At 38.8% G+C, this 26,730-nt stretch overlaps 1 protein-coding gene across 1 annotated transcript in view; it reads left to right on the top strand.

Annotated features, from left to right (window-relative positions):
• TMEM131L (transmembrane 131 like) overlaps window positions 1-26,730 on the top strand; it is a 167,164-nt gene that overhangs the window by 70,239 nt on the left and 70,195 nt on the right. Inside the window, exons 4-11 of the mRNA XM_044682233.1 lie at window positions 5,052-5,120; window positions 11,028-11,151; window positions 12,671-12,787; window positions 14,169-14,279; window positions 20,140-20,217; window positions 22,524-22,677; window positions 23,921-23,979; window positions 25,994-26,102. Of these exons, the coding sequence (XP_044538168.1) occupies window positions 5,052-5,120; window positions 11,028-11,151; window positions 12,671-12,787; window positions 14,169-14,279; window positions 20,140-20,217; window positions 22,524-22,677; window positions 23,921-23,979; window positions 25,994-26,102 (821 nt within the window). The remainder of the gene's footprint in view (window positions 1-5,051; window positions 5,121-11,027; window positions 11,152-12,670; window positions 12,788-14,168; window positions 14,280-20,139; window positions 20,218-22,523; window positions 22,678-23,920; window positions 23,980-25,993; window positions 26,103-26,730) is intronic.

Raw genomic sequence — 26,730 nt, 5'->3', positions numbered from 1 at the left:
AAGGCTGATTTCTGGAAGGTTTGTGGGAAACCATTTATTTTTCTTCTATTTTCATGGTTAATGAGAAATCAGCAGAGTGATTTTTCTGAAACTGCTGACTTGTTTTGAAATTGAAAGGGAGAGAACATTTATTTCTGGGCTAAAATAGACGTCGGAGTACCAGAGTTGGTAGCCTGGGAGGTTCTGTAGTTTCCCTACTCTATTTAGCACATACTTGAGATTTGTGTGGATGGTTCTCCCATTCTCCCCTTTCCTACCCTCAATTTTTTTAAATGAGAGAAGTACTCTAGTTTAATGATATTATAACTAAAGTTACTTTATTTCCAAAAACATACCTTTAAAATAGTATAAGCAAAAACGCTCTTTTAACTTTATTAAAAAAATTTTAAGTAGTAAGGCCAAATCCGAGTAGTAGTCTATCAGGAGAGGATTGTTTGTGATAGTGGATAACAGACTGGACTTGGAATAGTTAGGTTAAAAACACTTGAATTTTAAGTCTCAGTTTTCTTCTTTGTGAAATGAGAGAATTAGATTCTCTAGGACCTCAAAGATTCCTTCTGGTTCTGAATGTATGATTTGATTCCATGATGATAATTTAAGAAGAGAAAAATGGATAATGTTTTGAAACTTTCACACAAATGATGTCTTTAAGTTTCAGTTTTTGGATTGGGAAGTCAGACCAGACATCAAAAGGTAGAGGGGATATTTTATAGAGGAGATAGTCCTCTACAGGTAGAGTTAGATTCAGACTAAGCTAGTTTATTAGGCCTATTCTCTGAATTTTCGCTATATTAGTCATTTTTATTTTTAATAATTCCTGTAATTGTTGCCTATAACATTGACTCTCAGATGATGACTTGTTCAAGGTTATGGCACAGCATCAGTATTTGAATATTTCTGAGTCATCAAGCATTTATTAAATGCCTACTATGTGCCAGGGACTGAGCTGGGCACTGGGAATACAAATATAAAGACTGGAACAATTTCTAGTCTCAAGAAGTTTATATTATGCGGGCAAGACAACAAGGCCATATATAAATAAATCAGTACTTACATGTGTAAGATATACATTATCTTAGTTAAACAGAAGCTAGTTTGGGAGGAAGGGCACTGGCATCTGGGGGATCAGAAAAGACTTCCCGTGGAAAATGATGCTTGAACTGCCTCTTGATGGAAGAGGGAGATTCCATGAGGCAGGTTTCAGATGTAGAGCATGGCCAGTGGGAAGGCAGAAGTAGCAGAGAATGTTGTTTTCCATCACGAACATCGACAAGGCTGGAATGTGGGAAAGGGAGTAATATCCAATAAGGCTGGAAAGATAGATTTGGGGTCTGGTTGTAAAGATTTTAAACAGTTTTAACAGTGGAGTTTATGTTTAATCCTGGAGGTTATTGAATAGGGGAGTGATATTCTTTGGATAAGGGAGTGACATTTGTGCTTAAGGAAAATCATTTCAACATCAGTGTGTAGGATGGATTATAGTAGGGAGATACTATTTGGTGGAAAAGAAGACTGTTTTGTCTGTGTCCTTGTAGTGCCTGAAACTGTCTTACACATGGTAGATGTTGAATAAACAGTGGCTGAATTAAAATGTATTGTAAATGGCATTCCCCCTTACCCTTAAAGGGAAAGGCTAGCTTTGAAGGCCTTGTTTTGTTGGGAGCAAGGAGGGAATTTTTGCACCTTCCTCTTTTTCTGAAGGTCTAGGTTGACCTCTTCTGAGAGAATTACTGCTACTTAACATTTCACTAAATAACTTAACATACATAATAGGTTTACACTATCCTGTGATCTAATATTTCTGTAGGATCCTGGCATTTCCCACAGTGTGTTTGGGGGTTTTAGGGAAAAATGTTTAAGGCTAACGGTATTTTCCATTCTGAAATATTAAATATAAAATTATAAATTTACAAATGTACTAAAAATACTTGTGAAAACTTTTTAGGATGAAAACATTATCTAATGTTTACATAGTGCTTTAAGATTTATAGAACACTTTACAAATATCAGATTTTATCCTCACAACATTCATTTTACAGATGAGGAAATTGAGGCAGACAAGGGCAGACCCACTCACCCATCATTATATGACTTGTTTGTTTTAAGGCTAGATTTGAATTCTGGTCTTCCTGAATTCTGAAGTTTATCTACCATGTCCTTTTTTAGTTCCTTTATTTCTTATATCTTGTTCCAAACTTTCCCTTAAATCCCTTCTCCCCTTATCTAGCAGTGTTTCTGTAGTCTGATATAACACAGAACGACATTAATGGCTTCCATCTCTATGTCTCTGTCTGCCTTCCGTCTATCTGTCTGTTGTCCATTCAACTATCCATTTTCCCCTCTCTCTTTCTCTCTGTCTGTCTGTCTGTCTCCATCCCTTCATCTCTCTCCCCAAAATATTCTGAGTCCAAAGTATTTTGGGGAAAAATGTTTTAAGGCAAGCCAGGCCTTCCCCGCCTTTCCAGCTAGATCACAGAGTCTCTGTCTCTGTCTGCCTCCCCCTCCCCCCCAATCCCTCCTGGATGTCTGGAGCAAATGACTAAACCCTTGAACCTTTGGTACCCCTCACCTGGAAAATGAGCAGATTGGACTCGATAACCTTCCCGACCTCTTTCAGCTCTTGCCCCAGGCTTATCTGCCTCTCACCTGTGGGCCTGCCTGTACCCAGCACCTCTCCCCTCTAGCACAATCTAGCCCACATGTAATGAGTGCCCTATTGTAGAAAACAGTGTGGTAGGTGCTAGGCATGCAGCGACACAAGCTGCCCAGGCCCTGCCCTCAGGGGGCTCGTACCCAGGCATAAATACATGAGGGGCGGCCCAGGTCCGGCTCCTCCCCAGTAAGAGGACTCCAGCCGTGCAGTCAGCCGGACCAGGTGGAGCTTGAAGGGGATGGTAGGGATGGGGTCAGGCGTTTCTTCCTGTGCCTTCCTCCCTCCAGGAGTCCCTCCAGCCCTTCCCTCAGAGCTTGCCTCCCATTCATGCTGTGCTTCTTTTAGATTCAACTTTTAAAAATGTTGTCTTCTCACAGAGAAGGTGAGCTCTTGGAGGCTAGAAACGTTCCAAACATCCCAGGACTGAACATGCAGTCAGTCCCTAGTAAATGCTTATTGGTGGGCAGACCGCCTCACTCTCTGGCTCCTCCTCCTGCTCTCCGTCTCCAGCCTCGGGAGGGCTGGCTCTGGGACGGTTCCTCCTTGGGTCTCCTCCCCAGGGGTCCCTTGCAGAAGAGTACTCCATGTGCCAGAGAGAAAATTAGCCACATTTCTCTTGTATTTTGAAGTGTTTAAAGAGTAATATTTCTCTTAGTTCAGATTCTTTTTTTTTCTGTATACAATTTTTGCAGAGACCTGTTGAAATTTGTTCTTCAGGGGGAAACCACTCAGTGCTAAATCATGGCCATTTTTCTTAGATTTTTCATTTTTAATCCATTTTATTTTATCTTTTTTTCCTCTTGAGATAAAGTCCTGGGACAGGCCATTAAGAAGTAGTATATTTGGTGGGGGGCAGCTAGATGGCACAGTGGATTGAGAGCCAGGTCTAGAGTGGGGAGATCCTGGGTTCAAATCTGGCCTCAGACACTTCCCAGCTGTGTGACCCTGGACAAGTCATTGCCTACCCTTACCACTCTTCTGCCTTGGAACCAAGACACAGTATTGATTCTAAGACAGAAGGTAAGGGTTTTTTAAAAAAAAAGAAGTAGAATATGAAGTTTCAATGGTGAAATAAAAAGAAATCCCTTATTATTCTTTCTGAACATTAAGAGTAATGTTGACAGGACTTTTTTTTTTTAAAGGGAATGTGTAATATTTCTTGACTCAGTGAATAGAGCACCAAGCCTGGAGTCCAGAAGACCTGAGTTCAAATGCAGCCTCAGATATTTCCTTGTTGTATGACTCTCACTTTATTTACCCTGTTGTCCTTAGTTTCCTCATCTGCAAAATGAGCTGGAAAAGAAAATGGCAAACCATGGTAGTATCTTTCCTGGGAAAATGGCTTTTGGTGAATGCCTGTGAAAAGGCAAAAAAAAAAAAAAATCTTACAAGGTTTATAGAACTTATTAAACGTTTTTGAAAAGGTTTCCTTTATTTGGATCCAGAAAAGACAATCTGTTATAAAACTTCCAATTCCTCTTTTTTGCCCATATGTTTTTCTGAAAGTTAAGGCCTTCATTAAATTTTTCTTGTTCATTTTGATGAGACATTAGATTAACCATGATTCATGAATAAAGATTCTTGTCTAGCCAGAATTTCTACACTGGACTTGGAGAACATTTTATTGTCATGTTGGTTATTTTTTAAAATTCTATTTAATTTTTTAAAAACATTTTTCCATGTTTACATGATTCATTTTCTTTCCTTCACCTCTTTTCTCCCCCTCTTGCAGAGCTGACAAGCAATTCCGCTGGGTTGTACAAGTGTTGCCACTTGATATTTATTTCCATATTATTCATTTTTGCTATAGAGTGATTTTTTAAAAGCCTAAACCCCAAATCACATGCCTATATATATGTATATATATATGATGTCATATGTTTTGCTTTTGCATTTCTACTCCCATACTTCTTTCTCTCACTGTGGATAGCATTCTTTGCCATAAGTCCTTCAGGAGTATCCTGGCTTGTTGCATTGCTATTAGTAGAAAAGTCCATTACATTGGATTGTTCCACAATGTTTTACTTTCTGTGTACAATGTTCTCCTGTTTCTGCTTATTTCACTCTGCCTCAGTTCCCTGAGGTTCTTCTCCCAGGTCATATGGAAAGCCTTCAGATCATCATTCCTTACAGCACAATAGCATTCCATCACCATCATATGCCACAATTTGTTCAGTCATTCTCCCATTGAGGGATACCCCCTCATTTTCCAATTTTTTTGCCAATGTTGGTTATTTTTAAAGCATTTCTAGAACCTGGCTCAAAATGTCCCTATAGTCGAGAGAGATTTTTTATCCATATCAGGACCTTTAATGAGTTTGTTATATTTGTCTTAAGTTCAGCAGGAAAACTTTAAAAGGATAATAAAATTAATCCCTGTTTTCTTTTTCCTTTCTAGCTTCTCAGATAAGCTATCTAGTGGGAAGGATTTATTCTTTAAGCCTGCAGCCCTAGATTTTGGAGTGCAGTAAGTATCTGATCTTTTTTTTTCCTCCCCCTTTATACATTTTGTTCTTAGCCCCTCCCTCAATCAGTTTTGATTTTATTACAGTCACACACACATATCAATATCATGTTGGTTGTCTTCTTTCATGTTTTCTGTGTATGTACATATGTGTTACATTGCATCCAATATAGCATGGGATATTTATAATAGTTAGAATTTACATTGTGCTTTAAGGTTTGCACAGGTCTTTATAGATAGTATTTTATTTGATCCTCATACTAGCTATATAAAAGAAAGACTATGATTATTGTTACCCCATTTTACAGACAAATAAACTGAGGCTCATAGAATTCTAAAAGGCCATATAATTGATAAGTTTCTGAGGTGGGCTCAAACCTAGATCTCCCTGGATGTCCTGGGTTTTAGTCCAGTACCTTTCCCATTAAGAAAAATGAGGAAAAAAAGGATAAAGCAGGAGGGAAAATTGGAGAAAGGAGAATGTAAAGAAAATTTTAAAAATGTATCAGCATCAGATATTTGAAGGATCTTAACTAGTCCCTCTTAATCGCACCTGGAATAAATACAGTCTTCTTTGTCTTTTGAAACTGAACTAGTTCATTGAAAATAACAAGTGATGACTTTAAGGATTATAAAATGTTGTTGCTATTATCTCCACTTTCAACAGATGTTTATTTGGCTCCTACTATGCACTGTGTAGGGCCTGGGCATGGATAGATGACCAAACACCTGGCCCCTTTCCCTCCAGGAATTTTTAAAATAGCAGAAGCAAGAGAAGTCTTGGCTGCCCCATTTACCGAATGTGTGATATTGAATAAGTTATTTAACCTCCTCTTAGTCTCATCATCTCTAAAATGGGGTGATGTGGCTAGGCTATATCATGGGATTATTGAGAAGAAGGCACTCCATAGAGTGTGAGGGATCCACCCCTCTGGGACTTGGGCGCTTCATCTCTAAAGGAGAGGAGTGTTCTAAATACTGCTGCCTTCGGGTGGCTCCTGGAAGTTTGGGGGTTTTGCTTACTAATAGTTGAGGTGGTATGGCGTAAAGAAGTCCGTGGCCATTTCCTCTCTGGGTCTTAGTTTCCTGGACTGTAAAATGGGAAGTTGGAGGAGGTGGGCTCTGTGGTCCCTTTTAGCTCTGGATTGAAACATTTATTACTTTAGGGGTATCGAAACTGCCTTCACAAATGAAGATTGTAAGAGGTCTCTCATTTATAACCTTGGAGAGTACCTGAGGCTCTGGGGGATTCACTCGCAGGACACCTCTTATTCAGTGAAGCTGGAGGAAGTCTTAAAAGCATGTGGATTGGGTCTCTGATAAATTGTCTCTTATAGAGTCTTATCTGGAACCTCACTGCATCAAGGCATTCCTTTTATCCTTTCCTCATCAATTCACCCCACCGTAAATATTGCAGACCTTTTCATCCCTTCTCAAGCCTTGGTGCCCCCAAGGAGCTCGCCTTCTTTATAGCTGCCCCCTCCCCTTTCCTCTACTGGCTCCAATGTCTACACTGCAGTCTCCTCCTTCTCTGCTGTCTCAGTGAGAGGCAGCCCTTGCAGGGCAGGGCTGCCTGCCCCAGAGGCCCCCTCGTTCCCCTGCCACCTTCTCTCCCACACTGCCCTCTGCACCTCCCTCCTTCCTCCTCTCCCTTTCATGGAAAGTTCCTGGCTCCTCCACAGTCCGGCTTCCAGCATTATCCCCCTGACAAGGTTCTCTGCAAAGCCACCAGCAGCTGTCCAATGCCCATTTCTCCGGTTTTGTCTTGCCGTCACACTCTCCTTAAGCTTCTCTTTTCTCTAGGTGTTTGTGGCCCTGGTCTCCGTTCTCCTTTTCTCAGGCTTCCTTGCTGGATCCTCATCCAGGTTGCCCTCCCTAACTGGGTACCCCCACGGGCCCCTTCTGTAGTCTCTCTTCTTCTTCCTCGCTTCATTCTGACTAGGTGACCTGGACTGTTGCAGCAGGCTTCTGCTTGTTCTCCTGGCCTCCCCCTCTCCATTCCGGCCTCCATTCAGCCGCCATGATGATCTTCCTAATCATGTCAAACTGCATCCCCTCCAGTGACTCCCTATTATTTCCATATAAAACATTCCAGACATTTAAAGCCTTCACAGGTCTGATCCATACTCATATTCTGCTGCCTTACTCCCCTCTACATGGTCTGACACTCAGGGACACTGGCCTTCTGATTGGTCCTTAAAGATGGCACTGGTCCCCGATCTGTGCCTTGTGATGGACTGTTCCGGCCTGGGATAAGCTCCTCCTTCATCTCCCCTCACTAGTTTTCTGGCTTCCTCTTACGACTTAGACCCCATCTTTTACAGGGGACCACGTCTGGTATTCCTGTGCCCCACTCCCTTCTGAGATTAGCTTCCATTTATACTTTATAGATGTTGCATGGATGCAGGATTCCCTTTTTTAAAAAAATGTTTTCTCCATTAGAAGGTGAGATCCTTGAAGGTAGACTGTGTTTTCATTTCATGTCTCTAGCTCTTAGCACATACCCATGCCACCGAGTAAGCACTTCATTTTATTTTATGTTTTTAATTAAAATTTTTTTTGTTATTTTCATGCAAAAAACCTTTCGATATTGGTCATTGTTGTAAGAACACACTCCTATAGAAAAATAAGACTAAACATACACTGACATGAAAGACAAAAATTCTTGACTCACCCTTTCACAGTGGAATATCATGAAACTCTATAAATGAAATGACTCCAGTTTATGATTGATCAGTCTAACATAACATGCCACAAATCTAGTTCTCCATTATAGATGAATGAATCACTGGTGGTATAAGCTGGAGGCATTCAAATAATGGTTAATTCAGTCTTTGTTGTGAATGATTTAATTTTAAATTAGATTTGCCTTGATAATAATGCCTTCCTATCTTCAAAGTGACTTCCTGTTTTCATTCATATTCATTATCTTATTCTGTCCTGTTAATTAGGCAGATTAAGTATTTTATCTGTGCCCCCCCACCCCCCTTTACCAGATTGGGAAATTAATGCCCACGTGTTGGCCAAGGTAACATAGGCAGCAGAACTGGCAGTAGCATCTTTGTCACTGAGTTTCTAGTTTGGCATTTTCCTCATTATATTACACTGTCTTATTGGTGATTTTCTCAGAGTAATAAATTTGTTTGAATTTTTTACCCAAAGAAATTTATCCATGGTATCTAATTGCCATGCATTCCAAATCAGCAGCATTGATATGAGTGAGGTTTTAATGCATGTGTAGCAGATGGGAGGAACTGAAGTGGTAGAGAAAGGGGGAAGGGTGCAAAAATACCTTTCATTGACTACTTTGCAAAGTGGTTCCTGTTTTGATATTGTCATTTAGTCTGTGGACCTTGGGCAAGATCCCTTTTTTCTTTTGTAGCTTAGCTTCCATGTATATCAAGCAAGGATGATATTGTTTAATCACACTTGACTCCAAAGGAGTTTTTTAAGGGTCATCCTATGGGCAGGCAGCTTTGAAGTAGAGGGTGTTAATTATCCTGAGAAGAGGGTGGATTGATAAGGTATAACATGCTGAGATTTGCTTTTCAAAGAGAGAACTTCCCTTTTGATTGTCCTTTAGACTCTTGTAAGTTAAGGGAACCTGGCAGTTGTCTCTGGTAAAGGAAATTCAAGATCCTCATAGCACTTTAAAAATAGCAGTGATAACTACTCCGGATCCTCTGCCAACATTCCCAACTGGTTGATTTGTGGTTCCAGTCTAAGCTTCTGTGGAGGATAGAATGGCTGTGGGCTCTGGTTTTCCCTAATGCCCTTGGTTTTTGTGCCCTGCGGAGATGTTTTACACTTGTGGGTGAAGTGTTACATGAAACCAAAGACTGTACTCCTAGCCTTGTTGGTAGGATATGAAGCATTTACATGTAAGCATTAACGTCTCGGCTAATTGATTCCTTTTCCTTGGAAATTAAAAACTGAGAAAGACATTGTTATTTAATTTAGTGAGATGATAGTAGAGCTTTCTTCAGTTACAACATTCTTTGTTGGGTACACTCAGAAAATATACTCCCTTTTGATAATAGGAGCACTTGAAAAAAGTAATCTTAGTGGAAAGTAGGTCCTTAAAAAATGTTTATTGGTTCTAAATTTAAATTCTAGTTTGATTTAAAGAAGGGAGAGAAAAGCAAATGGTTGCCATTTTTAGAAATAGTGTTGACTTTTTCTGTGCCAGATCTGTGATTTCATTGGTGTGAGGAATCCCTCTGTGGAAGTATCCTTCCATGGATGTGGTTTGGCAGCTACTCTCTGGAATACTAAGAGGTTAGGTGACTTGTCTTTAATTACATCTCCAGAGTCAAGTCTTAAATTTTCTTTCCTGATTCCAAGGATGACCCTCCATCTACTACAGTGGCCCTAGATTATAAGAATATCTCAGTGTAATTAAGGGAATCACACAAGTTCTTTTTTACTTAAGGAAAACAGAGACCTAGTTTGAGAGGACCATTGGGTTTCCTAACCCTTGCTAAGGACTATTGCTCATTCCAACTGTCTTCACTAGAGCTACTGAAATGGCACCTATGACTTCAGTGAAGTTTCTGGTAGCCATGTGTGTTGTCTATGAGAATGTTACTGGACTGATATTTAGCACAGTGCCTAATGAGCACTTAATTACTCTGTATTGAATTGAAGGCTGTTATCGATTGAAGCAAGAACCAGTATTACACTTGGTGTTTGGAGGAGAGTAAGAGATCATCAAGGAGACTTGGTGAAGGAGTAGCTCATTCTTCAGTTCTGTCTGTCTGTCTGTCATCTATCTATCTATCTATCTGTCTGTCTATCTATATCTTTCTATCTATATCTATCTATCTAACCATCTGTCTGTCTGTCTATGTCTGTCTGTATCTATCTTATCTATCTATCTGTTTATATCTGTCTGTCTATTTATCTACTCATTTTCTTCTCTGCCTCAGTGGAGTTATGATTAGAGATAGGTAGTGTGAAAAAAAGTGACTCTAGTAATTGTAGTCATTGTAAAGCAGCACATTATGATACCGTTTTGTAGGTTTTCATTTTTTACCGAGGCAGCCTTTTTAGCATCAATTAAGTAATTCTTTTGCCAGAACTACCAAGAAATAATATCCCTCCTGTGAGTTGAAAGACCGCTACTTCCAGAAGAGTGGAATGTTCAGCAAATAGCCTTTACACTTATTGCCCAGGAAACAAAGCCTGAGAGAATTGGGTTTTCATGGGAGCAAGCAAATTTTCTCTATTCTAAACATGATTTATTTTCATTTGAATTATGTGCACAAGTTGGAGAAATACCTAATGCCTAATGTGTATTTCTCATGAAAGTTTAATGGTCCCCTTGGATTCATGTAGCACAAACCCCAGTGGGTATGAGATTTTCAGGTAAGATCTGTGAGCTCCTTGGTTTGGGGGAATCACATCCTAGACAAAAATTTCAGCCCCTTCTCATCTTGTGTGTCTCTTACTTAGTTAGGTCTTTTGGCTTTAGATAGATCTTTTTGAGAATTGATTCAACAGATTGGAGGCCTTAATCCATTTTGTTTTGATTTTAAACTATATTGGGGGGGAATGAAAAAATTAAAACGTATTGCTTGTCAACATAGCATATAAGTTGCCCCTCCTGTTTATAACATGAGTAGATTCAAATTCCTTATCATAAATGTCCTAAATGATAGCCTTTTTTTTCCCTTGCTGCAGCCTATGTATAGCTATCCCTTGTCTTTTCCCTTGCCCTTTGGTTTGAATTAAGTTTTATAAAAGGAAATGCTATTTCTTACTGTTTCGTTGATATGTTTTGATGGAAGTAGGAGTTGTTGCATTTTTCTTAAAAGAAGGTAATGAAAACAGATCTCTTTTGTGAATATATATGCAAAGCTCTATGCAAATATGCATAAATAATATTTTTTTCTCATTTCCCCCCCTTAGGTTATTGGGACTTCCTACAGCTAAAATATTATATGCTCATAACCCTAGTAGGGATAAAGAAGTTGTAGTGAATTCAGTGTTTACAGCTTCTAGACATTTTCATGTGTCTCCTGTTCATTGCAGGGTGAGTGTTGATGTACTCTTGGAAACTATGTGGTGGAAGCCTGCCAGGGTTTCATGCTTTCTTTGGCCTAAAGTTTTCATTTTCTGCTTGTCTCCCAAATCCTTGTTAATAACGCTGGTCTCTTTCAGACTCTGCTTATTTTCTCTGCTGTTTATTTTTTCCAGAAGTTTTTTTCTTTATTTTGGGATGGGACTTGATATCAACATATAAGGGAGAAAAAGTTTAGACTTCAAACCAGATAGCTGAGTGTACACATATCAAAGGACTTTCATTTACTACTAAAGAAATCTCAAACTGTGAATGTTTAGTTTATCATAGTCTTAATTACTCAGGATTTAGAAAAAAAGTTTGCAGCCTTTGTTTCTTTCACCAGATGCAGTGAAAATTACTTCCAAATTCAGGTATAGAGGAGGATGGTTAGTAAGTCAGTCTAAACTAGAAAGCCTAACTCTTAACTCACAAAGGGCAGCTAGGTGATACAGTGGACAGAGTCTCAGGACTCTCATCTTCATGAGTTCAAATATGGCCTCAGATGCTAGTTGCGTGACCCTGGACAAGTCACTTAACCCTGTTTGCCTCAGTTTCCTTATCTGTAAATTGAACTGGAAAAGAAAATGGCAAACCACTTCAGTATCTTTACCAAGAAAACCCCAAATAGGGGTCACAAAGAGCTAATTAGACATGACTGAAAAATGACCAAAAAAAGTTCTTAATTTGAATGTTATTGTGTTTAAATGCCAACTAATTATATGGTTTTATTTTTACTTGCTTGCTTATATACACCTTAAATTTTGAACTTTTTTCATGTAGAGGGCCTGGGGCCTTGGCAGGAGAGAGACCAATATTGTTTTTATCCCCTCGACATATTCAATAACAACATTTCACTTATTTGACTAAAGCATTTGAATGCTTTTATATATACATATACTCACATACATAAAACACATATATTTTGTGTATATGTGTACATATATATATTCTTTTCTCTATATTCATGTAAAGATGAAAACTTTGGTGAAGAGCAAAGATTGTTAACTGAGGTCCTTAAACTTTTTTTAAAAATTTTATTTAGAAATGATTTGTTTCCTTTGAAATTCTATGCATTAAAAATAGTTTTGAGGGGTCCATTGGCTTCACCAAACTGCCCAGGGGTCCATGTCACCTAAAAAGTTAAGAATTCCTGGTGTTGAAGAAAAATTTTTAAAAAATTTGAATTTGAAGTTTGAGAGGAAGGATATTTAAAAAATACATAAGTAGTTCATGTAGGGGCAGAGACACTATAATCCCAAATGAAAGTTAAAGGATTTGAGGCCTCTGTTGCCAGTAAACCTGTTGGCATGTTCTTTTTTAAAGATGTCTTCAAATTAGGGATTCTGAGCTGTTGTAGAAAGCCAGAGGGGTCGTCATCCTGACTGTGTGTGGGTTTAAGTAGCACAGGAGTTGTCTAAGCAAAGAGATTAGAAAGCTACTTTAATTATTGGTTTTGAGCAGATGTATTTAATGTATACCTGTCTTTCAGGTGATTCCAGCAATGGGACAAACTTCCTTCAGAATCATTTTTTTACCAACTGAAGAAGGGAGCATTGAAAGTTCCTTATTTATAAATACATCCTCTTATGGAGTTATTTCCTACCAGGTGAAGTACATTTTCCCTCTTTTCCCACCAAGTCTTTCTGATCTTAGCTTCGTTATGAAGTTTCCCCTGAAAGAGCCTATAAAAAGAAAACAAAATTCTAAACAGTGTTGTGAAGTATGGATGTTGTGCTCCCAGACACTTGCATTCAAAGACCTAAGCCCTTTAGTTACTTTATTCTTACTCAGGTGAACACCCATCACCTTCCTGGACATAGATCATGGACTGGTTCTTCTGTTCTACAACCGCTTCATAGGCTTATATGAGTGATCTCATATCTATCTCTTGATTTTTGACAGATACTGGGATAGAACCCAAAACTCCCTCGAATATTCTATTTTTATATTGCAAAAGGCATTTGTTTATAAAGCAAACTTGAGAAGTCAGTGGCTTTGCTATTCACCTTCCCACATCTCTTTGTAGATATGGAATCTCTTTTCTTTCACTGAGGAAATCAGAAGCAATTTCCTTAGTTGAGTTAAAGAAGTTCTGTGTAAATCCACTCAGTCCTTGGGGGTCGCAGTCTTTGAAATGCCAAAGTAATAAAAGACAAAATTCAAATAACAAATACTTGTTATAATCTTCTAAACAAAGGAGGCTCTTTCTACAGGTTTGGAGCCATTCAGCATTTTAAAAAGAATTAAAAAAATGTTTTTCCTCTCAATTACATGTAAAAACAAAATTTAACATTTAAAAAAATTTTTTTGAGTTCCAAATCTCTTCTGTCCTTTCCCTCTCTTCTCTTTGAACAGTTAAACAATTTGATATGTTATAAATGTGAAGTCATGCAAAACATATTTCCTAATTAGTGCAATATTTAAAGTTATGAGGTTATTTGCATCTTAATAACTTTATTAAATCCAAGTAGTATTAGTAGTTAAGAGAGGGAAAGGTAGAGGAGAGATACCTCTAAGTCACATTAGCTTAGCTGCAAAAGAGACCTCTTCTCACCCCAAAAAACAATAAAGAAAGGAAAAATTGTTCGCTTTGATCTGCATTCTGACTTCATCCATTCTTTCTCTGGAGGTAGAGAGCATTTTTCATCATAAAGCCTTTGGAATTATCTTGGATATTATTGAGAATAGCCAAGCCATATAGGTCGATCATCATACAGCATTCATGTTACTGTGTACAATGATCTGGCCCCATACAGCTTTTCCTTGCTCTCATGTAGTTTACAGTCTACAAAGTACAAAAAGATTCTGCTTAGAGGCCTGTGGTTTGCTGGGAAGGATAGTGTTTTAGAAGCATGGGACCCTTACCTGACGAAGCTCCAAGAAACTTACTATCAGGAATATAGACTTCATCTGGAATAGTCATAGACCTTTGATGACTCAGTATTTTTCCTCTTCATAATGGTATCGTTTGCTGTTTTTTACTCCAGGTCTTTGGAACTGGAACGCCACGATTCTCCCCCGAAGGGTCTACAAAACAGTTACCAAATGCTCATTTGCTGCTTCCCCATGTTCAGAGTATCCAGATTTCGCAAACACAGGTAATTTTTTGAGAGTAGAAGAATTATATGGAGTCCAGAAAAGAACCACTTCATCAACCATTTGTGTTCCTTAAGTAAAGGCGGTTCCTGGGCATTCTCCTTTAGCCCCTTCCCGGCCATCGAATACGGTCATTAGGGCGGTGCATGAGTCGCTTTGGAACTCAAAGGACCGCTCAGGGGAGGAGGTGATTCCTGTGCACCATAGCCTGGAGAAGCTGCCGCAGTGAAGGGGACGACACGCAGCTCCTGAACGGGCTCTTAGTGGAGACACACATGTCCGCCCACACTGGATGGCCGTCCTTCTGAGCAAATGTAGCACTTCTTTCTTGTCACTGGGAAGGACCGAGGACCAGATCAGCCCTCAGAGGGGCATTCTATTAACCCCACACCTTCTGTCTCTGCATTGATACTACGTATCTGTTCCAAGGAAGAAGAGTGGCAGAGGCCAGGCAATGGGGGTGATGGCCACCCCGCTGGGAAGCGTGCGAGCTCCTCCTGTTGCCTGGCCTCTCTTTCTCTCCACGGAGCCCCTTGGCATTGGTTTCTTCGCTACGTGCTTTCTGCTCTGTTTTTAAAGTTTCTTTCCAAGATCTTTACTTTGAACACTTTGTTACTTTTCCTCCTGTGATTTTCTTTAACTATACTAGTGAAGTCTGCAGGCAGTGTTTGTCGTTATTAATAGACATTAGATATTTCACAACAGTAGTGTGAAAACCCTTTGGGGAAAGCATTCATTGCCAAATGCAAGATTACCATTTTAAATGATCATTTTCCTCTCCCGCTTTGCCCCCCACTTGATCCCCTCTCCCCTCTGTTAATAAAGACAGAGTTGGCTGCCTACTGACAGGGCAGGGAGAAGGCTGGGAAAGAGAAGCAGAAGTAGGAGCTTTTTTCTCTCTTAAGTCACAGAAGTCTTTGCCACAGGATAAAATCAGGATCTTAGGTATAGAGCTGGAAGGATGAACCCTGATCTCTTGTCCCTTCCCCATTCAGGCACTTTGCTGTGCTCTCAGGGGCCCCAGCAGAACTGCCATTCTCCCTCCTTGGACCCATGCCTGCTGGGAAATACTCTGGGGTTCCTCATAATGCTTGAGCAAAATAACGCCCCGATCACCTGAAGTTGCTGCCATTTATTTTTGTGTTTTATTAGATTTATAAGCTTGGTTGACATGACCATTCTGAGGTACATTGATTTATTCTTTTTAAAATTAATTCATTCATTTAGAATATTTTTTCATGATTACATGATTCATGTTCTTTCCCTCCCCCCTCCCTGAGCTGACAAGCAATTCCACTGGGTTATATACATGTTATCATTGTTCAAAACCTATTTCCATATTAATAGGTTTTAATTCTTTTTCTCGAGTCTTCCTTTTCTGAGTTTTCCTCTCTTTAGATACTGTTTAAAAATGCCACCCCCTTCTTGAATCCCTCTTTGATTGATGGAATGGAAGGCAGTATACCAACTATCCCATCTTCTTCATTTTTAAGGAAAAAAAAAAATCTGAAAGCTGAGCTTTAAAAGTGGTTCACTGCCCAGGGCTTTTTACATTATTGCACAGCTCTCCCCTCCTTCCACATGAATATCCGTGTGTGTGTGTGTGTGTGTGTGTGTGTGTGTGTGTGTGTATCTACACCCCCTCTCCCCAAATATATCTATATATCTTTACCTTAGAATCAAATCTTAAGACAGAATTGCTGTAAGGTCTAAGCAATGAGGATTAAGTGACTTGCTCAGAATCACACACAGCTAGGAAGTATCTGAGGCCAGATTCGGACCCAGGACATCCTGACTCCAGACCTGGCGGTCTAGCTCCAAGCTACTTCGCTAACCCATGGAGTATATATTTTATTTTATTTTATTTTTTAATTTTAATTTTTAATATTTTCCCATAGTTACATGTTTCATGTTCTTTCCCTCTCCCCCAAACCTCCCCACTCCCCTGTAGCTGACTACATTATGTAGCATAATTCCACTGGGTTTTACATGTATCATTGATTAAGACCTAATTCATGGGGTATATATTTTAGACCAAGGCCGACTATAGATATCTTGGTCAGTTGTGATTTGCTTGTAAAAAAAGTTCAGATTTGGAGTTGAATAGTCTGATGTAGGCTAGAACTCCAGCTGTTTGATATTTTGCTATATTATCTAACTTCTCCAAAATGGAGTTGCTTCCTATGTCAAATATATGTAATCATGCTTCTCTTGGATCCCCTGACATGAAGACTAATGAGTGACCGTCTAATTTATGAAGAACAGGGCTACACACTGTTTTAGACACACACAGAGATGGATGTGTATGTGCACATATATGTATGTATGTGTGTGTGTGTATATATATATATATATATATATAGATAGATAGATAGATAGATAGATAGATAGATAGATAGATAGATAGTCTTTTGCTTAGGTTCAAGAAGTTCTGAATGTAGAGATTTCAAAGACTGTAGATTGTAGATTTCTTTGAGTGACCAGAAAGAATGCTGAGGGGCCATTTAATTCCAGCCCATTTTAGAGACTAGGCCACCAGGCAGTTAAATATCTTCCTCAGAGTTACACAGATAAAATATGTTAAAGGTGGGATTTGAATTCAGGTCACAAGGCGGAGCGTGACCTTTCCAATAGTATCATGCTGGCTCACTAGCCCATCCGATAGCCACTTCAGAGTTCCCTAGTTTCTTTAGTGCTGTGATGCAGGTCATGTAAATGTCATCCTCATTTTGCAGACGGAGCCTCCAAGTTACATAGCAGAACTGGGACTAACTGGGTCCGATTCAATTCAGAAGTTTTCTGTTTTTTGCTACAAAATGTAATCTATCTCTAATGTTAGTAACATGTCTTTGCTCTGTTAATTAACGGAGCTAATATAGGACACTATTTTAGATCTTAAAACATTATTTGATTAAAATTAGCAGGATAATGAGCCATTATTGTAAAATGAGATAACATGTAAAATGTTTTGCAAACCTTAGAGTGGGTATATAAATATTAGCTATTATTATTTCACACACACACACGTGTCTGTGTGTGTGTGTGTGTGTGTCTGGATTAGGCATAATAAGGAAGGGTACGCACTCTATGATTTTTTTCGAGAGGCAGAGAAGAGTAGGGACCTTGAGTTTGGGGATTTTTTGAAACTGTAGGAGCAGAAAAATCAATAGCTATGTATTACCCACCTCCTGTGTGCCAGATACTGCTAACCACACAAAGAAAAGTAAAAGAGAGTCCTTGCTCTCAAGGAGCTGAGACAACAAAAGGTGAGACACAGCCTTGTAGGACTTTTCATCCTAAAAATATTGCCGATCTTCCTTTCTGTCCCTCACCAGGGTGTTTTCTGCCCCTCATTAGAGAGCCCTTTTAGTTCTCTTTAGAATAGGGATGCCAGACTAGCACACAGGCTATTCGGATGCTTTTGTGCCATCTTACTACAAAATTGACTACCCTTGTTCTCTGGTCAGATAACTGCTTATCTTTTATTCTTGTTCTCGTGCCATTCTTCATTGGTAATAGGTTTCAGCCTATTCACATCTGCCACAACCCTCACAATAGCTGGGTCAGCCTCCACTTGGGAATTTTTCAGAGTATGGCCTATGATTGTCAACCATGCAGTGCCACTGGAAGCTGATTGATGTGGCAAAGATGAGCTCAGGACTATTTTTATATTGAAAGGGATAGGAACGGGACTTGGGAACCTTCTGGTGTCAGAAGTTTTCAGGTGTTGAAACTTCATCTGTCATTGCAGGCCAGCATCTCTCTTGCAATTTATAATCTTACTGGAGTTTAGCAAAAGCATTGACAAAGTTAGGAGACTCGCCCAAGTTGACAGAGACAGTAGTATCAGAGACAAAGCTTGAACTCTGTCTTTCTGCTTCTGAGTCATATTTTCTCTCTACTATACCATGCTGCCTCTTTTTTTAAGCTACATTTTTTATTTCTGTAAATGATATAAAGGAAGTTTGGAGGTGCTACAACTCCCCCTTGTGGATTCTATAATTTTTTCACAATTTATACTGAATTTTTTTCATATGTGTTCTTAATATATGATGCATAACTTTTAAATAAATTCCTAAAATATAACTTTTTTTCCTTACTCCTTTCAATATTTTCCATTAATGGAAAACAGTGAAGAAACCCATTACCAAAAATAAGTAACCAAGTACCACGAAACCTAAAATCTTTGAATAAATTTTTCTGGCATATTTTAATATAACATTTTGGAACTGGAAGAAGATAAAGATCTATCTATCTGTCTGTCTATACAGATAGAGATACACACACATGCATACTCACATACTGAAAGAGAGCAAGAGAGAGAGAGAGAGAGAGAGAAAGAGAGAGAGAGAGAAAGAAAGAAGGTGGACAAGCAACAAATTTAGAAAAGAAGAAATTTTATTCCATGGCTTTATGATCTCATTGCTATTGCTATTCCAGTGACACAAATGATCAATTTTTATGAAGTACCCATTCTGTTCCAGACATTGTGCTAAGCACTGGGGGTATAAAAAGAGAGAAAAGACAGTTTTTCCCCTCAAAGGAGCTCCAGTGGAATAGATCTGTGCCTCTTGACTAGATAACTGTATCCATTCATGCCTTTTCAGCCTGTTCATGTCTTTCTGCAAATCTTTGGGATGGGCAAATGAAAAGGCAGAGAAGCTTTAATGTGTTGAACCAAGATTGCTTTACACGCCCTGGGTACCACTGTGACCTTGTATAGCTTGCCTTCTTTTCTGCTTGTAGATCTCCTCCATCTTTTCTTTGTGCCATTGACATCTCATGTTTTCCAGAACCCAGTTTTTCATTGGTGAATGGATGAAGTCTAGTCATGGTCATCATAGGAAACTGTTTGTATAATTTTATTTGGTGGGTGACTTCAATACATTTTATTAGAGTAACATTCTTGAAAAGTTAAAATTAAAAAAATTATTGTAAGCTATTTATTTTCCAATTTAAAATGATGACCAGATATTCATATTTTGGGTGATAAGTGCTAAATTTTTCTTTTGGGGTATTGCCTGTCCTTTTGACTTTTCTGCCTTTTCTAATGATAGCTTGCCTAATAGTTCTCTTAGGGTTTTGCTGTATTTAGATGAGAGTGATGAACTCTTCTCAGGTGGTACATCTTGTAAAAGCAGTTGTTGGTGGTTGTTTTTTCTTAATGGTCTCTTTACTATATATGAGTGCCAAGCAGCAATGTTCTAATCTAGTACCAGAATATCTCTTCATTTGAGCAAAGCTATGATTGTGGTCATTTAGGCACTGCATTGGGCAAGTTTTTATCCATTTCTGCAAATTCTTCCATTGAGTTTCTGCTGAAACCAGTAGATGACTTCCTCTGGTTCTTGCAAGGTTAGGCTGTCCTATTCATTTATTATGTTTTGATCTCCTTAAGTAACTGCTCTGCCTCCTTTTATATCTTTTGTATCACTTCTCTTAAAGTCATTTTTGACAGTATGGTACAGTCTCTTTTACCTAACATTTGTCTTTCCAAGGCCTTCATGTCCCTTGCAGTTGTGAGTCTAAAGAGGATTATGGTTTTCCATGACTTTGTGCCATTGACATCTCTGAGTAAATTAGTGTTTTAAAAAATGAATGTTTGTAGTCATGAGCTGCTGAGATTGCAAGTGCATCGAGCAGTTTTGTTAATGTGATCTTGCCCTTAGGGCATATTAAAAAAGGGGAGGCAAATTTTAAACTAGGAGCCTTCACATTGCCACAAATTCACTTTGGGGTTTTTTTGGGGGAAAAAAAAAAGGAGCTTAAGATTATGAAGTCTTTGTCTCCATATAACCAGGAGCTACAGATGTTTTACCAAGATTTCCTTTTAAAAATATTATTTTCTTCTTATTCTTCCAGGCAGAAACCACTAATACTAGTCTCTTGCAAGTTCATCTAGAATGCAGTTTACATAATAAAGTGTGCCAGCAACTCAAGGTAAATACACCCTCCCTTCCTTTTTGTTTAGCCAGCTCATTCTCCTTTATTTTTCAAGGTATTTGATTTGTTCTCAAAATCAAGAATACTGAGCTTTCAGCAACAAATATATATATATACATATATGTGTACATGCAATTATAGAAAGTATTAAGACAAATAATATATATTACAGATAAAAACAGTTTCAGATATTTTGTTTTAAAATTATTTTGCATTTTTACTTAAATGTGTAAGATTTAAAATTAGATTTGATGCAATATGAAAATTATAAAAGTAAGATTGTGGTCGCCATTTATAAAATATTAGCCCTTAAGTCAAAAATGACTGTTAGCAGTTTTTATTTACAGTAAGGTAGAGATATTGAAAGTGAGAAATGTAGGAAAGAGACAGAGCCTTGTCTAGCCTACCTGCCTAAGTGCTGCTCTGGTGAGGTCTAGCTCAGCCCCAGCAAGGGCTCCCTCAAGTCCCCATCTCCACGTGGAAGTCCCCATGGTGTCTTCAGCCAGAAATCCACCAATGCAAGCCTCTTCCTTCAGCCCAAGTCACTCACCCAGCAAACCTCTCCAGTGAAGAAAGCTCCAGTCAAGGATAATTCTAGGATGGCGATGGCAAACCTATTGCTGACACGTGTAGCCATTTTCGATGACATGCAGCCGCTCGCTGAGAAGTATGGGGCCACATGCCAAGGATGAAACTTTTCCTGTAGTGTAGACACTCTGTGCACCATGTAGTATGGCAGTTGGGCTGTGGCTATAAAAAGCCCCTGCAAACCCAACCCTGTGTTCTGATTTCCCCTAACCTCACCCAGACAACTCGCTACCCCTGACCTTCCCCCTGGGGCCCCGGGTGGTGAAAGGAGAAGGCTGGTGGATCGTGGGTAGGAACTTAAGATAAGAAAGCCTAGTGGTTAGGACCATTTTTCAAGATCAATCCAACAACATCTTTTGTGTAGCTAGTGGTTCAAATAATATCAGACCAGAGACTTTTACCTCTGCAGGAGGGCAGCCAGCCCTCAGCCTGCCAAGACCTTCTAGGACCTTTGCCAGCACCAGTCAGTTGCCCATAGCAACAGCTTAATAACCCCTTCGCCCTCTTACCTTGGTTTCCCTTCCCCAGTTTCACATAAATCCCTTGGCCTTAATCTGAGAATCCTGTGATTATTCCAACATCATCAAGGCTAAGGAGACTCGGGAGAGGAGTTGGAATTACTGTGGAGTCGAGGCTGAGCCGCCATTGTTAGCCAGGAAGTTAAGGTCTCGGCTTCCTGCCGGCTTCTGCTCTTATCCAATAGGAAGGCAGTTACCTCAGCAGGGAGGGGCCTCAGATGTCGCCTGACATCTTAAAGGAGCCACAGCTGGCGGAGAAGATACCGTGGGCACCAAGCCGGCAGGTTTATTCTTATACCAAATTCATTCCCAGCTGAGGCTGCTCACCTTTGTCATCAGCTAACCCCAATCTCCTGCTAGCCTGGTTACTGGCTCCCGGGCCCCTAGTGACTCCTTTACCATCTCACCTATCATAACAACCATAGATGACAATTCTACCTATATTAATTTGCCTATTTTGGTTTATTACATACAGTTATATATTACAATTATACATTTTTGTTATTTAAACGATTAATATCGCAAATTATGGTTTTTTTCTCAAAGTGACACAACACCCGAGTTATGCTTGTTTTTTTGGTGAATTTTGACACACCAAGCTCAAAAGGTTGCCCATCACTGTTCTAGGACAATGCGACTGCTTCCAAGAATCTTCCTCTTGCCCTGCACACTGATGCAGAGAGAATGAATCAGTCCTTGGGCTTGGCCTTTTATCCCCCTTTCCCCACATCACTTCTTGTCTCTCCCCCTCTTTACAGGAACCAATTGCAGTCTCCCAGTTTGCTAGCACTGCCCAAGGTGGGGGGCAGTGCTTGTGGCCTTTGGAGAGTGTAAACTTTTATCAAAAGACTTCACAAGTTCCTGACTGATTGAGTTAAAAGGGTGGAGCACTCCAAAGTACTTGATTAAGTTAAGATAAAGAAATTCCCTTTCACAAATGCTAATTAATTTTGTAAACCTGATTATTTAAAGCAGTATCTTCAAATAATTTATTCCATGAACAAAACATATCTCTGTGACATATATGTATGTAAATTCCCTCCCTCCCCCCCAGAGGACGTGTATATTTAAGAACTAAAAATCAGCCTGTGTTTTGGTTGGCCTCCCCTGTTTGGGGAGAATTTTTGAAGTCACCAGATTGATGTGCTTGAATGACATGATAAATTTTTCTTCTCTTTTTTCCCCATTCATGCTCAGAGTTGCTACCTGGAATCAGATGACCCTTTGCTGCTACAAATGAGCATAATTCTAACCATAGAAACCTCCCCTGAAGAATATGAAGAGAGCAGACAAGATTTACTAGATAATCTCTCCATTGTTTATGTAGCAATAGATAAAACTGAGACCTCAGGTAAGGTGAAACCTTGAGTCTTCCATTATAATAAAGTTTGGTGACTATAGAAGCATCAATTGCTGTAAAATGTCCACGTGGGGATAGTTATTCCACCATGTAAAGAATAAACAAGTGTTTATTCTTTGCCAGATGAGTGATAGCATTTTCTTTGGTTATTTAAGTCATTCAAGGTTAGCATTGGAAGAGGGGGACAAACCATATATCAGATTTTGACAAGTTAAGGTCAAAAGAGCAGGTCAGCATTTTGTAGGCGGTTTTAGCTTATTCTTTTGCAAGAGGTTTTTTCCCTGGACCTACGGACCCCTGAGTAATCCTTGGATTATGTGAACTTGTATTCACAGAAAATGTATTCTGTGAACTTGGATGGGAAAAAGGGACCTCTTAATTTTCACTAACTTGTCATTGAAATTTAGCATTTCTTTGAATTATTTGAAAGCAGGATTCTGAGGGGTCCATAGGTTTTTACCAGATGACAAAAGGGGTCTCTGACACAAAAAGGTTTAGGATCCTGGTGTAGTGACATTATGCTCTATTTTAATCCATCAGTATGTGACATGCTGTTGCTTCCTGGAGGCAGGTAGGTGGTCTAGTGGACAGAACCCTTTGGCTTGAAGTCCAGAAGGCCTGAGTTTTAGCCTGTCCTTAGATACTTAGGACATATGTGATCCTGGGCATCCATGTTAACCTCTAATACATATTAACTTCTGACTGTTTCCTCTCCATTTCCTCCACTGTAAAATGGAGGTGATATTAAAAGCACTCACCTCCCCGGATAGTCATGAGGACGAAATGAGATAGTTTGCTTAATGCTAAGCACCTACATAGGATGATAATGAGTAAAACTGGCGGCTTAAAGAACTCAAAGTAGCTTGCTTATTTATTGAGCGCAAAATAATAGGCATGTAATCCATGCTTATTCCTTTCCGAGTCAACTGTCTTATAATGGCTGCCATATCTTTTGATAATTTCTTACTGAAGCTAATAGAGTTGGTCAGATTTGACCTTCTCTTGACCATAAATCTCAAATCTTCTAATTCTGTATTTGCTGTTTTTCATTTTTTGATGACTTATTTGAACTGTCCTTTTTTCTATATACTTGAAAAAAAAGTTACAATAAGGAAAAAAATCCTAATTTTTATTTCAGTGAAGAAATCCTTATTACACCTTTGACAGAAATTTAAGTTATTTCTATACCTCCTATAAAAGTAAATAATTTAGTTACTCTGATTGTTTTTGACAGATGATTCTGCAGTAAATATGTATGTTTTACATTCAGGAAACAGTCTTCTGTGGATACAGGTGATGCAATTTCCTTGTTGACTTTATCTTCTTACATCTTATTTTTATGTTATAACATACGATATGTGTAAAATTTTTTGTTGAATTTACAAAGGTATAATATATTTTGATCTAACCTTGCTAGGGAGATTATGGATGTTTTTTTTTTTGCATATCTTAAAAATGTAGGAAAGTATTTCTCTCCTGTCTCAGATGATTAAACTGTTAGTTTTAGTTTTTTTTTTTTAATCAGAAGCTATGCAGTATACAAACTCTCAAGGCTCTTTCCAGCCTCTATATCCTATGGTTCAATATTTTTCTCTAGTCCATCTATGTAACATCATTTCTCAGATGTAATTTAGAAAATGAGGATGTTTGGCTTAAAGAAAAATGTTTCTAGCTAACATTTATAAATTAAGAAAATGAATGCATTGTACCAAAATATGAATATATACATATACCTAAGTTTATCAAGAGATGCTTGTCCATTTATTTCAGATAAGAGAGAAGTATAGCAAGAAACAACTTCAGGTTTGCTTTCAGAACTGGCTCCTAATTTTAGCTCATTTTTTTAGTCACTTTGTGACAACAGGCAAACCTCAGTTTCCTTATCTGTAAAATGTAGTTAGGAAAGCGCTTTCCCCATTCATAATAGGTGCCTTAATGTACATTGATGAATGAATAATGGTGACTTTATAGGGTTGAGGCCTAAATAAAATATAGGTGAAAACTCTTTGTTTACTGGGACATGTAGATAAATATAAGGTATTTGCACATAAATATAAGCACGTTGATGGTCAAGACAAAGGAGTTTTTTGGGGTAGAAGGCAGAGGAAGTGTCTGGACCTATGATTTCATTAGGATTCTTACTTCCAGTGAGAAAACTCCCTCCGTCCATGCAGATCAGCATCTGTTTTATAAATATCCTTAAAGAATTGCTTGGAACTCTGAGAGAGTGATGGAACTTTGTTAGGATGCAGTAACCACTCCAGAGCAGAGTGGTCCTTGAACTCAGGTCTTTTTGATTCCAAGGGCAGCCCCTTTGTTCACTAAACTATGCTGCCTTTCAAGCTTAAAGGATATCATTGAAGAGATACATGATCAGAAAAGGAGGAGGGGAGCAATAAGGTAGTGAGAGCAGAGGGATTACAGCAGCTCCCCTGAGTGCCCCATTGGTACCCACAAAGTATTCAGGTGTGGAGTGTTCGTCAGCTCCTTCTTGGTAAGGGGGTTGGAGAAAGAAAAGAGACAAGACTCAAGTGGAATGAGACAGTGTGATCTATGCCAAGAGAAGGGGGAAACAGTGTGCACCTGCGTGAAGCTTTGAATCTTATGAAGTAACCAAAGATTTAGGATAAGGAGGAATAAAACTGCTCTCCTAGAGAACCTGAAGTGATTTTCCTGTTGACTAAGTGCAATATCAAAGAACTCTAGAATTTGTCATCAAATCAGAAGGAATCTGGGCAGGGGAGAGTAACGAAACTATTCTTTTGACTTGAGCATTGAAGATATCATAATTTCCCTAGCTTTTTGGTCCAAATGTATTTTTCCTTAAATCCTTTTGGTTGATTTTCTTTTTAGGGTGATAATAGAAACATTCTCTTTCCATTAAGATTCAACAGTCTAGGTTCAAACCCGGCCTCAGCCACTTCCCAGCTGTGTGACCCTGGGCAAGTCACTTGACCCCCATTGCCCACCCTTACCAATCTTCCACCTATGAGACAATACACCGAAGTACAAGGGTTTAAAAAAAAAATCAACAGTTTATTATCTTTTGGGCAGTTATTCTGCAGTCATCCCTCATGCTGCTCCTTCACCTGTCTAGATAATTTGGGTCACTCCTTAGCTTTTATTTTCCCCATTTGAATCTTTCCTCTTGGTGGAACCTATGATTTCCTACCCCTTTCTCTCCCAAACATTTTTTCCCATTCTGCATCCTTTAGGTTTCCTTGCCTCCCTTTGAAAAATGTGGAGACAAAATAGATACTAGCTATTTTCCAACAAGGAGGCCAATGATGCTTATCTTTTATTTCAGGATGTACATCATTTCTCACAAAGAGATTCTTTATCTTTGCAATTTGAACCAGTCCTGCTACCCTCTTCTACAACCAATTTTACCAAAATTGCTTCTTTTATTTGTAAAGGTATAGTATTTATATATGTTTGACAGCTCTCTCCTGTTTCCTTCTGTTGCCTAAGCATATCTCTCATGAATTTCTATCATTAATGCTATTTTCCAAGAACACCATTAATTTATAATGGCCAAACCCTATGGTAATGTCTTGAAACTCTGCCATCTTGCCATCTAGCTGATCACCCATTTGTACTATTGTCCCTGTGGGATTAACTTTTTCCAATTTTGTCATTTCACTTAAAGCCACATTTTCATGAAACCAGTTAAAGATGTTAGGGAGAGTATGCTTATATAGCTGATAAAATGATGATAATTATTGATGTCTCAATGGAGTGATTTTCTTATAACTCTAGATTACCTTAGGGTAGAAGATAATGAGTTTGATTCCCATCGTGCAAGGATTAAGAGTTTTTAGAGTTTGCATTAAGAAAGAATGCCAATACTATTTATTTTATATGCTTTAATGTGAAATTTTATATTGGAATTCTTGATTTAGTAGTGATTAGGGACTAGGAATAATCAGATTTCTAGGATACTTTTCCCTTAAGTTTTTTAAAATCCAATTTTATTTTGTTTTTAGCTTTTTTCTTTTTTTTCTCTCTCCCTCTCCCTCTCCCTCTCCCTCTCCCCCTCTCCCT

This window comes from Gracilinanus agilis, chromosome 6 (assembly GCF_016433145.1).
Source record: "Gracilinanus agilis isolate LMUSP501 chromosome 6, AgileGrace, whole genome shotgun sequence".
Classification (NCBI taxonomy): Eukaryota; Metazoa; Chordata; class Mammalia; order Didelphimorphia; family Didelphidae; genus Gracilinanus; species Gracilinanus agilis.
Note: the sequence above shows the minus strand (reverse complement) of the source record. Positions and strands in the feature narration are given on the sequence as shown.